General features: G+C 31.7%; 2 protein-coding genes across 2 annotated transcripts; both read right to left on the bottom strand.

Annotated features, from left to right (window-relative positions):
• Positions 1 to 2,652: 2,652 nt before the first annotated feature.
• On the bottom strand, positions 2,653 to 6,353 carry LOC115720673 (G-type lectin S-receptor-like serine/threonine-protein kinase At4g27290). Its single transcript, XM_030649840.2, has 7 exons — positions 5,037 to 6,353; positions 4,763 to 4,894; positions 4,142 to 4,287; positions 3,848 to 4,058; positions 3,509 to 3,746; positions 3,272 to 3,422; positions 2,653 to 3,183 (listed from the first exon to the last, which is right to left on the bottom strand). Exons 1-7 carry the CDS (start codon positions 5,887 to 5,889, stop codon positions 2,878 to 2,880), a joined length of 2,037 nt encoding a protein of 678 aa, XP_030505700.2. The 5' UTR covers positions 5,890 to 6,353; the 3' UTR covers positions 2,653 to 2,877.
• On the bottom strand, positions 6,326 to 7,063 carry LOC133033982 (putative F-box/LRR-repeat protein At5g41840). The gene has a single exon (XM_061109022.1). It carries the CDS (start codon positions 7,061 to 7,063, stop codon positions 6,326 to 6,328), a length of 738 nt encoding a protein of 245 aa, XP_060965005.1.
• Positions 7,064 to 13,994: the final 6,931 nt, after the last annotated feature.

A 13,994-nucleotide genomic window follows, 5' to 3' on the forward strand; every position in this document is an offset into this window, starting at 1 on the left:
TGAAGAACTCCTTTGGCACAACAATTATTATCAACCACAACTACAACAACAACAACAACCGCAAACACAGTCATCCATACAACAAAGTGATGAAGAATCCAGCAATGGTCAATATCAACCACAACAACAGCAGCAGTTGATACAAGAAGGTGATCAGAGTACTAACGAAGATCAGTCCCTTTTATATAATGGTTATGATCCCATTAGTTTGTTTTCTACTGGACAATACCTCACTTAAGTACAAATTAAAAGGAAAACAAAACAAAAATCTAGCTTCAGTGTAATTTCAATTTGAGTGTTTGTAAACATGGATTCAAGATCATCCTCAAAGCTTTGCTCAAATCTCTTTTAAATCACCTTCTATTGTAATTTACAAATAAATAAACAGAGGAATAAAAACTGACCCTTTATATTTTGTCAAATCAAATGGTAACATGTAATAATAATATTCAATGTTTATCCTTTTCCACATATTTTCATTAACTAGTGTTGATCACTTTCTCGAGTACTTGATTCAAAACTTTCAAAAGACAGAAGAGCAAAAGCACAATATGTCAAATAGCAGTGCTCTTTCTTTTATGTCTAGAGATTGCGCAATAGGAAGAAAAATAAATCTACAATATTAGTACTTTTTGGTGATAGAAAATCTATAATATTAGTACTTTTTGGTACAAAGCTAGGAAGAAAATATTATCTGAAAAAAGACTAAAATATTAACCATTATTGAAAGAAAACTAAAATATGTCATCTCTGTTAATAGATAATGTTTCTAATCTTCAAATATTTGAAAGGCTTAGAATATTTAGCAAACAACACTTTGAGATGCTTCCAATTAAGCAACGAAGAAGAACATTCACTCTTGAAGTTTTCTGAAAAGATTAGATCCTTCATGCAAACAAAAATAATTAAAAATATGAACTACGAACAAAGACAAGAATAAAATAACATAAAATAAAACATACTTACCTTATCTCCCTCAACATATTCAAAATATATTTAATCATATTGGTAAGAAAGACTTTTCGAGTGCAATATAACTCATATTTGATCAATACAGAAGACTCAATCTTTTAAGACAATCTGAATTTGTACTACAAACTCTCAAAGTCAAATTCTCAAGAAGAGGAATATCAGAAATAAGAGCTTCTAATACGGGCTGGTGATCTGCATGTGTGACTAGACTAATGTCAAATTTCTAATTTTCTTGCAACAAGAGATGTTTATTGTGTCCAAATTAACACACTCTAATACTAGAGATTCAAGATTAATTTAATAGCTTCAAGATGAAATGTATGAGCATATTCTTGTATAAATCTAAAATCAAAGAAAGAACACATGATCCCAACAAAAATTTACTTAGCCAATCATCCTGTGAAGTACCAGAAAGAACACAATCTACCGATGACAGAGTTTTTAAAGATGGAAAACTAAATGAACAAGAAGTATTCAACTCGACAGTGTTCAACTCCAATTTAGTCAACTAGTTATGTTAGAATCGACCATACCATTTTTGCAGTTATCCAAACACTTTTCGACAAAATTGAAGAATTGTTCTTTTGAATATTTTTTATCAGAAAAGTAAAACATGGGAAGTGAATACCAAATAAGTTTTTTAACGCTTTGAAAGAGCAAATGTCCGAAACACATCTCCAATAGGGAGAAACGAAAGGATGTAAAAGATAACCTCATCATGAAGTTTCGAAATTCGATCATAACTTTGTCCTTTCCCCAATTCTTGTATCCATATACCTTAAGTTGAAAAAGAACCCAAAACTAAACTCTAAAGTCTACCTGTAACAACTCTAGAAGAAACAATTATGTATACATAAATATATCAGTATTTGATCAGAATGGGCAGCAATACTATAAAAAAGATATATGCAAAACATAAATTCCAAAACCATAATCTGTTTTTTTAACTGTTTCTTTAGTATTTTTGATCACAAGACATTGACTCAAGTGCAGAATTTGAGCAGTAATAATATAAGTGAGTAAATACCTTCAATCTTAATGTACTGTGAATCTATTTGTGGGATAATGTCCTTACAAAAATTGATGCTTGGAATATGAAGGACCAGTCTAGACAACTCAGTGTTAACCCTTTTGACATACCTTACAAGATTACCATGTTCTAAGAGTTTATTCATATGCAATAATGCCTGTTCTTCTAAATTCTACACTTGCTTTTACAACAAACACAACATAAAAAGGAAAATATATGATTGGGTGTGACCTCTTCTTTTTGCTCAACATTGTCCTCTTCTACCAAGATCTGACCTTAACTAAAAAGAAAAAAAACAAAAACTGGAATGAAATTAGCTGGAGGTATTTTTCTTTGATTATGTAATTAAGGTGTTCATCATGTTCAATCTAATAAGTGAAATCTCATGACAAGGGTCATCAAAATACATGATATACTCCTTGTAAGACTTCTCCTCAAGTCTCATCATCCCAATTTCATTTAGGGTATGATCATTCAGTAGAATAATGAAAGCTTTTCTACAAATAGTTTTCTCTATTCTCAACTCAACCAATTGTTCTTGGGCTTGTTTCGATGAATTTGTACACCAAACGACAAGGAGACAAACGAACCCTTGATCGAGTTACATCGATTTACGAAAGTTTGAACTGGAATGTTGTTATACTAAATTCACAAATAACAATAGTAGGCAATGTATTTATTAATGGATTATTATAATTAAAGAAAGCTCCAACATCAAACTTTTACTGTCATGATTAGCATAATCTATTTTCGAAAAGGAGCCATTCATCTAGGTTGAATTCTCGAGTCTTTGACATGAATTGATATAACAAATGAAAAATGATGCTAAGTCCTGAAAATTTACATGAAAATTTGTGATTTGTTGTATGAATTCTCTATCGCGCCTCGAGAGCTGTTATGCTTAAATTTCCTGATTGGGGCCGAATAGAGGAGGAATAATCTGCATCCGATGAATATGTACTATTGCAATAGGCCGGCGGTTTGGGTTGAGGCAACAATCTCTCACCACTCAACATTAGAACAACAGAAGACATATCAGGCCTATCAATAGGCATTTGTTGCACACACAAAAGGCCAATGTGGATGCAACGCAATTCTTCTTCCATGTTGTCATTTGGATCTTTTAGTAAACACTTCTCAATAAGCTTAAATTCATTGCCTTCCTTCATCAAAGTCCATGCCTAACAAATATTAAATCAAACATAAATAAAATGGACAAAATTCACTATTAATGTAACATTAATTAAATATTTTTGTATGTACACTTACATATCCAACGAGATTGAGAGTACTATTTTCATCATAAAGGGATCTACTTTTACTCCCGCTTACAATTTCTAGGATCAATATGCCAAAACTGAATACATCAGACTTTATTGAGAAATTGCCATCAGAGGCATATTCTGGCGCCATATAACCACTACATTTGCATAATAATATTTATAATTAATTAGTATACAATTGATTAATATTACAAAAGAATTGAGTTTTTTATAGATGACTTACTAGGTTCCTACTACTTTGCGTGTCTTTCCTTCTATTTGGTCTCCACCAAAAGTTCTAGCCAAGCCAAAGTCTGCAATTTTGGGATTCATGTCTTCATCTAGTAAAACATTACTAGCTTTGAGATCTCGGTGTATTATTCTCAATCTTGAATCATGATGAAGATATAGAAGCCCCTTAGCAATTCCACACACAATTTGGAAGCGCTTAGGCCAATCTAATAGTATGCTTCGACTTTCATCTGCAAATATTAGTTTTTCTACTTTCATTAATTTGAACAAAATTGGCAATTTTCACAAATTGAACATCACATGTGTTAAAAGAACGAGGAAAGAGTGTAACCAAAAATAAAATAGTCAAGACTTTTGTTGGACATGTACTCATAAATTAATAGCTTCATTTCTCTATGAGTACAATAACCAAATATCTTGACAAGATTCCGATGTTGAAGCTTAGCAATCAGTTTAATTTCATTTTTAAACTCATTGACTCCTTGTCCAGAATTCATTGATAGACTCTTCACAGCAATTTCTGTACCCCCTTCCAAGGTACCCTATTACATCACAATGAAAATATCCATAATTTGTAAAAAGAAAAGAGAATGTTATGAAGCAAGTAAATGAGAGAGAAGCTTACTTTGTATACAGGTCCAAAACCACCCTCTCCAAGCTTATTAGCCTCTGAAAAATTATTAGTGGCAGTACTAATTGCGTTTATGTTGAATAATGGAAGCTCCATGTCATCATCTTCGCTTTCGTTTCTCACAAAATAATTTTCAGTGGCTGTGACGATTAAAATGTCGAAATAATAAGATATTGTTACAAGTTGTAGCTCATTTTGTCTATCTCTTTACAATGTTCAATATCTGAGTAATATGCAGGTATCACTTTCATAGTGATTGTTTTTAGGGTCCATACTCATTTAGTATCATGTGTTTTATGTAAATTTTCAAGAAATTTTAGATAATTTATGAATGTTAAAATCAGGATTGGATCGGACAATAATTTTTCAAATTTAATTACTAATTAGATTGAATCAAAAAAAAATGTTGAATTAAATAGAATGCCCACCTCTACTCCTAATCACCAAAGAAGATTTCTCATTTCAAAAGATACCATATTAATGTTATCTCAGCATAAAATATTTAGTTAAGTATGCACTTAAATTTTAATCTATATATGTTACAAATTTTACAAAAGCAAATGCTCTGTTTTGTTGAAATCAAAATAATTTCAAGCCAAGAAAAGAGAGTGTTACCATTAATGTATCTCCTCCTGTAAATGTAATAGCCAATCAAGACTAATCCAACGAAGAGAATCACTGCAATAATTATCACTGCTTTCTTCACCTTGGAATTACCATTACTACCAACACTTGTTTCTTTTGGAGCTGAGAAAGACAAAAACAAAATATAATAAAAACACAACATGTGAACTTTTTTCTTCAAAGAAACAGAACATGTAAACATGTGAACATGCTGATAAATAACTCACTTACTCTTTTAAAAATCTATAGTTTAGTATGTATGTACCTGTTGTTGTTGTTGAGGGTGAAAAGGGTATTCGAAGATAAACATTTTGTCTTCGGCCATATCTGCTCCTTCGAATATCAAACAAATCTCCGAACCACAGTACACACTCAGTGCCAATAGCTAAAACAGAAGTACTTCCATCTAAATTAGAATTATAACCATATGCAGTACAAGAACAGTTGCTTAAGCATTTAGCTTCGCATTCCTCGAGTTTCATGCTTTTACTTGCCCAAGTATACTTAGTTTCAGGCACTTTCAACTCAGTTATTAAATTGAACACATCTTTCTCTTTATCATTACACCTCACAGAACTGTTCCTCATACATCCTTGTGACAAATTATTTTGATTCTTTGGTTCAAAACCTTGTAAACATTGGCAGACTGGTTCACCATCCATCATGATACATTGAGAGTTAGCTCCACAAGTGCCATAAATGTCACACTTGTCTCCTGGAATTCTGTAATAATATTTCCATTCTCGTTCTTCTTCTACCCATCTAATGTAATCAATTGTTTGGCGTAGGGAAATTGCTACGATCAATGACTTATTTTGAGTATTGTAAGTGAAGTAAATTTCATCCTTGTTGTGCACAAATTCATAATCAGAGTTTTCCCAAAAAACTGATACATAATTTGAAGTTCCACTGAAACTTACTCCCCTCCATGGCCCTTCGCGATACAATATCGAAGACCCATTACGGATTAATAGTTGAGGAGCTATATGGTCTGGTTCATCAAGCTCAATCCCATAAGTGTAATCTCCATGACAAGGATCATCCGAGCTCTTCCACGACGATAATCGCCTATTTAGACCTCTTCTCAAGTCCCATCCCAATTTCATTCCTGGTAACATTGTATTAGTTGGATAATCAAAGCTTTCCCATAAATATTTTGTTGTGTTTGCATCTTTCTCATCTCTCAAAACCAAGTTACCATTATCCAAGAGCTGAACAAGTGGTTCCCGAGCTTGTTTCGACGAGTTTGTAGACCAAACAACCACTCTGTTATTACTCTGTCCAGAAAAAAGCACAAGATTTCCTTTGTCGTTTATAGTCAATGAGCCAGATGAATCCTTGACTGGTTCACATCGGTTTGCAACCCAAACAACTTTTTGGTCACTTGTAATGTTGTTATACCAAATTCCCAGGTAAAGATTCTTTGATGAAGTAGTTGTTAGAGTAAAGAATCCCAGTCCAAAAGTTCCTTGTTTGGATACCAATATAGCTGTGTTGTTATTATCTCTCAGAATTTCTGATGGTCTAATGGTATCAACCACAGAAAAAGTTGTTCTACACAGAGAAAAAAGACTCAAAAAACTTAAGGCTTAAACTTAGCAGTAGTTGGGGCTTATTGTCAATACATAAGAACTCATAATCAAGTAACCATAATTTCTCAAGAGAAGGGCAACCCAACAAAAACTTAAATACCACATCATCCTCTGCAGTATTTGAATGGTGAATTTCTTTCAATGACAAAATTTTAAGAGATGGAAAACTAAAAGAACAAGAAGCATCCAACTCTACATATTCCAACTCCAAAACAGTCAAATATGTTGCATTTTCAAACCATATTTTAGGTAAGCAGTAGTAGCAGAAGTAGTAGTAGGACTCTTCAAAGATCCAATGTTGCTTAGGCCATATACTAAGATATATTTCCTCAACTTTATTCAGTACTATAAAAGCTAACCATTTATCTAGGATGTCATCAGCTTTACTTTTTTCGCATTTGCAGTGCCAGTAGTTAAGCATGTTAAGCTTAAAACTAGTTATGACTGAATCGACGATATAATACATACCTCTTTTTCGGTGTTCCAAATATTTTTCGATATAATTGTAAAACTCTTGTCTCCCTTCAACTTCAATATGATCAGAGAAAGAGAGTGCGGGGACTGAATACCAGATGAGTTTCCAGCGTTTAGAAAGAAGACATGTTCGAACTACATCTTTAGTGGGGAGAAACGACATCATGTGATGAATCACTCCATTTGGAAGCTTGGAAATCCTGTCTTCATCATTTGCATCACCCATTGATGGTGATGATCATATAATATGTTGTTTTAACTAGAATCAAATTACCCAAAAAATGCAAAATGATTGAGTTATTTGAGTAGGTATATAGAGGGTTGGATATATATATATATATATATATATATATATTATCTGAGAGGGAGAGGGAGAGGGAGATTGAAAGTTAGTGGAGTAAATGAGTAAATGATCATAAAGAACAAATAAATGAAGAAATATAGAGATAAGTGCAATTTTTGTTTTTGTTTGAGAAAAAAAAAACAAATAATCAATCAAATTACTTTTATTACAAGATTCAGAGGTACCTGGCTGACACTGATTTTCTTGTATGATTATGAGGCATCCAATGAAAAAGGTTGAATTGTCCTAGTCTGATTATTTTGAGATAAAAATTACTAATGGTTAACAAATGCTCTTTTGACATATATAGGTGCAAATAAATATTTGGTGTTGTATTGTACAACATTGTCCCACATGGATCAAATGTAAAAATATTGAGTCATATATAAGAACATGCATGGAATACTTCACTCATCACCAATTGACATTAGATGGAACCCCATGATTCTTGTCATCATATCAGAGCTATAGATCCAAACATTTAGTTAAGTTAGTTTCGATGTCACTTTCTTATTAGCTTCTGTATAAATGCCATGCTAGTGTTACATTACATGCTAAGTTTTTCTGTTTTGTGTGCTCATCTTGTTACTACTTTTACAATACAATAATAATATTTATAGATCTGTTGCTATAATTTTAAACACTACGCAAGTATACGCAATCAAGTAGTAAATCTCACACAGGTGAGGTCGATCCCACAGGGAATTGGATTAAGTACCACTAAATTATACTTATGATTCTATTCGGTAAATCGAAAGCAATTATGATTTAAAAACAGTAAAATATGAAAGAAATTCAGAAAACTTAATAACACAATTTAAAGTTGAGCAAGATGAGACAATAGGGAGGAGAATCCTGTTGTTGTTTACCCAAATCGTTAATGATTAATTACTATCCTATTCTTGAAGTGAATGACAGATTATGAAACAACCTAGCTCCTTTCAGATCTTCTAGATTCTAAATCACATGTTATCTAATTAATTCCTTAATTAAACTAACATGAAATCAGCATTAAGTAATAATCTACTCGTCACATAAGTCATGCAAATACTTTCATTTCACATAGAACATTGATTATCTTAATTTTAGCATTCTCAATTCTCACTTTTCAGATTTTGAATTGAGATCATAGAGCATGCACAAGGTGATCAATCTTAAACATGAAATTAAGAACAAACTAAGATAATTTCACACACAAGAATTGAGGAATGGTAATTAAACATTAACTAGGCAAAACATTAAACAACAATCATCATCCTCCCTAAATGGGAAATTTAGTTCAGAAACAAATCCATAACCATTCCTAAAGCAATATTCAACATAAATAAATTAAAGAGGAATAGAGAAAGAAACTGTTGGTGGATGAATTCTGGATCTTCACTTTGATTTCCTTTGCTCTTCTTGCCTCTTTCTGCTGTGTTTTAGGGTTCCAAATCGCTTCCCTTGACTTCCAATCGCAGTTTTCTATTTATATCTAATTTTTAGGGTTCGTTGGACAAAAATACCCCTGACCGTACGGACGCTCGCCGCGGCCAAAAGTGGTCTCGCCGCGGCCAAAAGTGCATCAAAAAACTACGTTTCTGCCCAGACTTTCTAGCCGCGGCCATGGAAATCTCGCCGCGGCGAGATGGAATTTTCAGCTTCGACATCTTTTAGTAAAATGGGCATAACTTTCTCATACGAACTCCAAATGGGCTGATTCAAGATGCGTTGGAAAGATAAGAAAGAGATCTAAAACTTTTATGTTTTGACTTTTTCCAAAATATGATCAGAACATAGTCGAATTTAGGCTTGAAGTTTCAGCTTTATTCTCTTTTAAAATTTTCTCTATTTTATAGATCACTGTTTTCCGAAATTTGTCCAATTTATACATTCCGAGTGTTGAAACCTGAAATCAAAGAAAACAAGCGTAATTCTATTCCAAAAACAATAATAAGGAAGAAAAACAACTATAAAATGTGACCCGAAACTTAGGCTAAAAATAGCCTAACACTAGTGTTACATTACATGCTAAGTTTTTCTGTTTTGTGTGCTCATCTTGTTACTACTTTTACAATACAATAATAATATTTATAGATCTGTTTTTGTGATTATAATTGAAACATGTTCATTCATGTAATGATTCAGTGAAAATTCTTTATATATATGCAACTGTTGTAAACCACCACAAATATTGCCCAATCCAAGGATGAGGAAGAAACATTCATTATAAGGCATCTAATTCAATTGAAAAATGCTCAAAACTTAATTCAATATTAGGAATCTCCACTCCTGCCCTATTACCCCATAACATTTGAAAATAATAATAATAGTTAGTTAATTACTTGGTTATATTAAGATATAATTTCATGATTTCAACTAAACCATACTCGAGTTTCAAAGATACATATCACTTAGAAACTATTTCAACACTATAAGACAAATGTTAACATTTTTTTTTTTGATCCTTTGCTCCATCCCAACAAAAACCATTAGTACTATTTATTTACTACTGCAATTCATTTTAATAAATAATAAATAATAGGTGCCTTTTATTTAATTATTTATTTTGAAAATGAGTAAAACTTTATTCCAAGATAGGAAGAACATTTGTACATAATAATAGCTGCTCCATCCCAAGGGGTAAAACGTTAATTATTTATTTATTTATTTAGTTATTTTGAAAATGAGTAAAAGTAGTTTATTCCAAGGGGGAAAGAAGAAGGTGAATGAGGTAGTTATTAATATTAATTAGATAATTTAATATTTAATATTTACGTTTTATGGTGCTCCATCCAACAAAAATACAGAGGGAAGAGACTAGATTACAAAACAGATTAAGAAAATGAGTTTGATATGATGAGTTGAGAAGACAAGACAATAGAATGAGAGATCATAAATCAAAAGCTTTGTTATTTGTCAAGTTATAAAGAACTCTCTCTATCTCTGATGTAGTAACTCATCATAGAATTTTCTATGATAGAGATTAAGAAAACAAAGTCTCACTCTTATGAAAAAAATAGTAACAAAGTAACAAAGTAACAAAGTAAACCTCAAAAAGGACTAAACTAGGCAAAGAAAATAGATACAATGACAGTCATCCCTACTCATAATCACTTCAGCAGTTACAAACTTACAATATTATGTCCTCTCCCTTAATCGATAATGTTTCCAAAAAAGGTAAAATCAACATTATGGACTCTTTCAAATCTAACACTCTTTCAGGCTCGTGATGCTTAGAAATAACTCTGAGATGCTTCCAATTAAGCAACGAAAAATGACATATTTTCTTCAAGTTTTCTGGCAATATGAGTGCCTTCATGCAAATATATAAACATATCAATTAATATACACTAATTACAAACTTGAAATCAAGCCACAAAATCAAATTAAAAAATAATAATAACAAACTTATAACACAAGTACCTCATATGAAGGAACATGTAGGTTTAGAACATTCCAAGAGCAATTAAGATTCACAAGAGAATTCAACATGTTAGTGAACCAATATGTGTCATAGTTTATCTTGTCCTCACAAAATACGACTTTTCCATTCAACAAATTTGGAGGAATTACGGGCTACCCGACAAGAACTTAACTACCCCATCATCCTTTGCAGTTTTCAAAAGTAGAACACCTTTCAAAGACAAACTTTTTAGAGATGGAAAACTAAATGAATGAGAAGTATTCAACTTTGCCCGATTCAACTCCAAAACAGTTGGTTTCATTGAGTTGAGGGATTAACCATACCACAAAGTACCAAAATTCACACCTAAAACACATGATCAACATTAATGCACTGTGATCCAGCCCTGGTTCGGTGTCTTCATCGACTCAGCTCAATAGTATTCCTATCCTATATCTCATCTAAAAACATAATTAATCAATGATTTGATACAGAACAGAATAGACCACTCTGTATCAAATCAAAGAATGAATTAGTCACATATTTGAAAGGCAAACTTAACACTAATATCAATGATATTTATATATAGATATGTACATTGAATTTAGAATGTTATTTTTGTATAGATTAGCTAGAGTAGTGATTAATTCACACATAAAACTTGAATTTAGAATGTTAGTAGCTTGTACTGTTAGTTAATTATTATGTAACAAACTAATAAATAAATGAAGCTCCTTATTCTCATTTTCATCAAATCACTCAGCTACCACATTGATTAAGACCAATATTACAAAAAGGAAAAACAGAATAAAAAGTGAAGTACTTTATTTATTAAACAAAATAATGAACAATATGTTACATAACAATAAATTTCAAAACATATTACTTTTAATTAACATCAGTTCCTGTCTTGACAGTTTCTGTTGAGTGGACTGCCAAGTGACTTGCGATAACTCTTCTAGTATAATCTACCAAACTTTATTCTTGTCAGAACGTCTCTCCAACTCTTCTTGTTCTTAATCCAACTGTCTTAATATAAAAGGCAACGTACTAAGAGGGTTCTTACTCATCGCATCCACAATATCATGAAGTCCAAGCTTACTATGCAACTTTTTAATACATCTAAGATTTTGGTAGCGTAATTGGATAATGTTTTTTAGTAAAAAAGGATAGGTCGGGTCCCAATAAGATTTTTTATATTGTTGATCATGAATTGTATTATTATTATTATTATTTGTGGTGAGAATTGTGGAGGTAGGAAATTCAAATACCAAAATTGCCCCTACACCAACTAACCCCAAGATTTAGAAAATGCAAATTATTCTTCACATTTTAGGCAAAACTCTTATGTTAGAAACTATAGAACACATATATTATCTGTGAAACTTACAACCCTCTCTCTCATTTGTTGAAAGAGCAAAAGCAACAGCTAAGTATACATATAGTTTTGTTGATTCATAATAATACCAATCATTATAGCAATTTTTGAACAAAAAAAACATGAATTGTAATGATGAAAAGTGTCATCCTGGAATGATATAAAGAACTCTCTCTATCTTGATCATCATAGAATGTAACCTCACACTACAAAAAACCTTACTTTTAGTCACAACAAAACTTGTGACTAAAAGTGAATAAATTGTGACTAATTGTAAATTATTATTTCTATGTTGTGATTAGAAGGTCCGTGGATAAAAGTATTAGTCACAAAAATTATAATTTGTTGTGATTAAATGTATTTTTAGTCACAATATTTGTTGTGACTAAAACTAAATTAGTGACAACTTGTAACTAAATACTATGTTTTAGCCACAAGTAATATTTTGTTGTGACTAAAAGTCACATTTAGTCACAAAAAAATTATGTTGTGACTAAAAAATTGTCACTAAAAGTAGCAGTTTTTTGTAGTGTCAATTATGGTATGCATTATGCTATTTTTTTGATATGTGATCATTCCATAGTAGCCTAAAGTAGCTTGAGAGAAATCTTGTTCATTTTTTGTGAGGACAACCATTGTAGTTCAAAGCTCACTATAAGGGTATGAGCCAATAGTTATATTTAGTTAAGAATCAGTTTGAAGATTTGAAGTGAAAAGACAATATGTAAAAAGACTCGTAAATCATTGTGCTACAAAAGTAAAACTATGATCACAACAAATATCCCATATTCTAAAGGTCTCAAAATTGAAATTCTTATGCTGACATGAAATCAGCATACAGATAAGACTTGACTGATTATGATAAAGGAAGCAATTCGCGGGGTTCGCGTGATCAAGTTGGCGGGAATTGAAAGAGTTGTTATTTCAGACTGAAGATGCTAAAAGATTCCATCAAGTTAGGCTCATCACAATCAACTACTTGCATTTTCATCCTTTACATCAGAATGATCTCTTTACTTCAATTGGAAGATCACTAAGCAAAGCAGCTGAGAAATAAGTTCAATTCTGCAGGTCTTAACAAAATAAATTCAGAGAAATGAGATAAGAAACATCACTGTTGGAGCAGTTACAGATTAAGTCCTATGATCTCTTCATTGCCATTGTACTGCATAACATTGAGACATTTCAAGTGTTGATTCGAAATTTGAAGATGCTTTGAACTACATTGATCAAAGTCTATTGAGTCTGAGTCTGAGTCTGACTCATAGTAATAATTTATCAAAGAATGAGTCCTATCAAAACTGAGAAAGCTCGAAATCAAATGCTCAAGAAGAGGAAAATTAGAGATAATAACTTGTAATGATGACTCCCCATCATCAAAACATTCATGTAATGAGAGATTTATAACTTTCTTGCAAGAAGAGAAATCTATTTTGTTCAAAGTAACATTCTCTAGTACCAAAGACTACAGATTTATGGCTTCAACTTGAAGATGTGACTCATGATATAAATGTCTAAGTATCCAAATTCCATGAACCTAAGGCTTGAACTTTGTAATCGAAACTGATCATCAATAGTAAAGAATTCAGCATCTGGTCAAATACAAAGTTTAAGCCTCAAGTTCTTGGAATTTGAGCGTATAAAGATTATGTATACATTACAAGTTGAAGCCATAAATCTTGAATCTTTGAAACTATGTCAGCTTAACTTTGACAAACTCAATTTTAATATTCCTCGTTTGGAGAATTTGAAGTCAACAATTGAAAAGTCTCACTTTTGAGGAACCTTTCCTTCCTTGTAAACTGTCCCATGTTGAAATTGAATCAGCTCCAAGATTAGAGTACTTTTATTATGAAGGTGGTATTAATTTCAGCATATCAATGGAGTCATCTAATTCCATAAATGGAAAAATTGTAATTAATGAGAAGGAGAATCAGTCAGGCTATGACACAAAATGGTTTGCCGATATGATTAATTTTCTTGTGAATCTCAAATCTTTTGTTATACAATATTGTATTAATGCTTATATGTTTTTTTTCAAATCTTTATAT

This window comes from Cannabis sativa, chromosome 2, assembly GCF_029168945.1.
Source record: "Cannabis sativa cultivar Pink pepper isolate KNU-18-1 chromosome 2, ASM2916894v1, whole genome shotgun sequence".
In the NCBI taxonomy this organism is placed as follows: Eukaryota; Viridiplantae; Streptophyta; class Magnoliopsida; order Rosales; family Cannabaceae; genus Cannabis; species Cannabis sativa.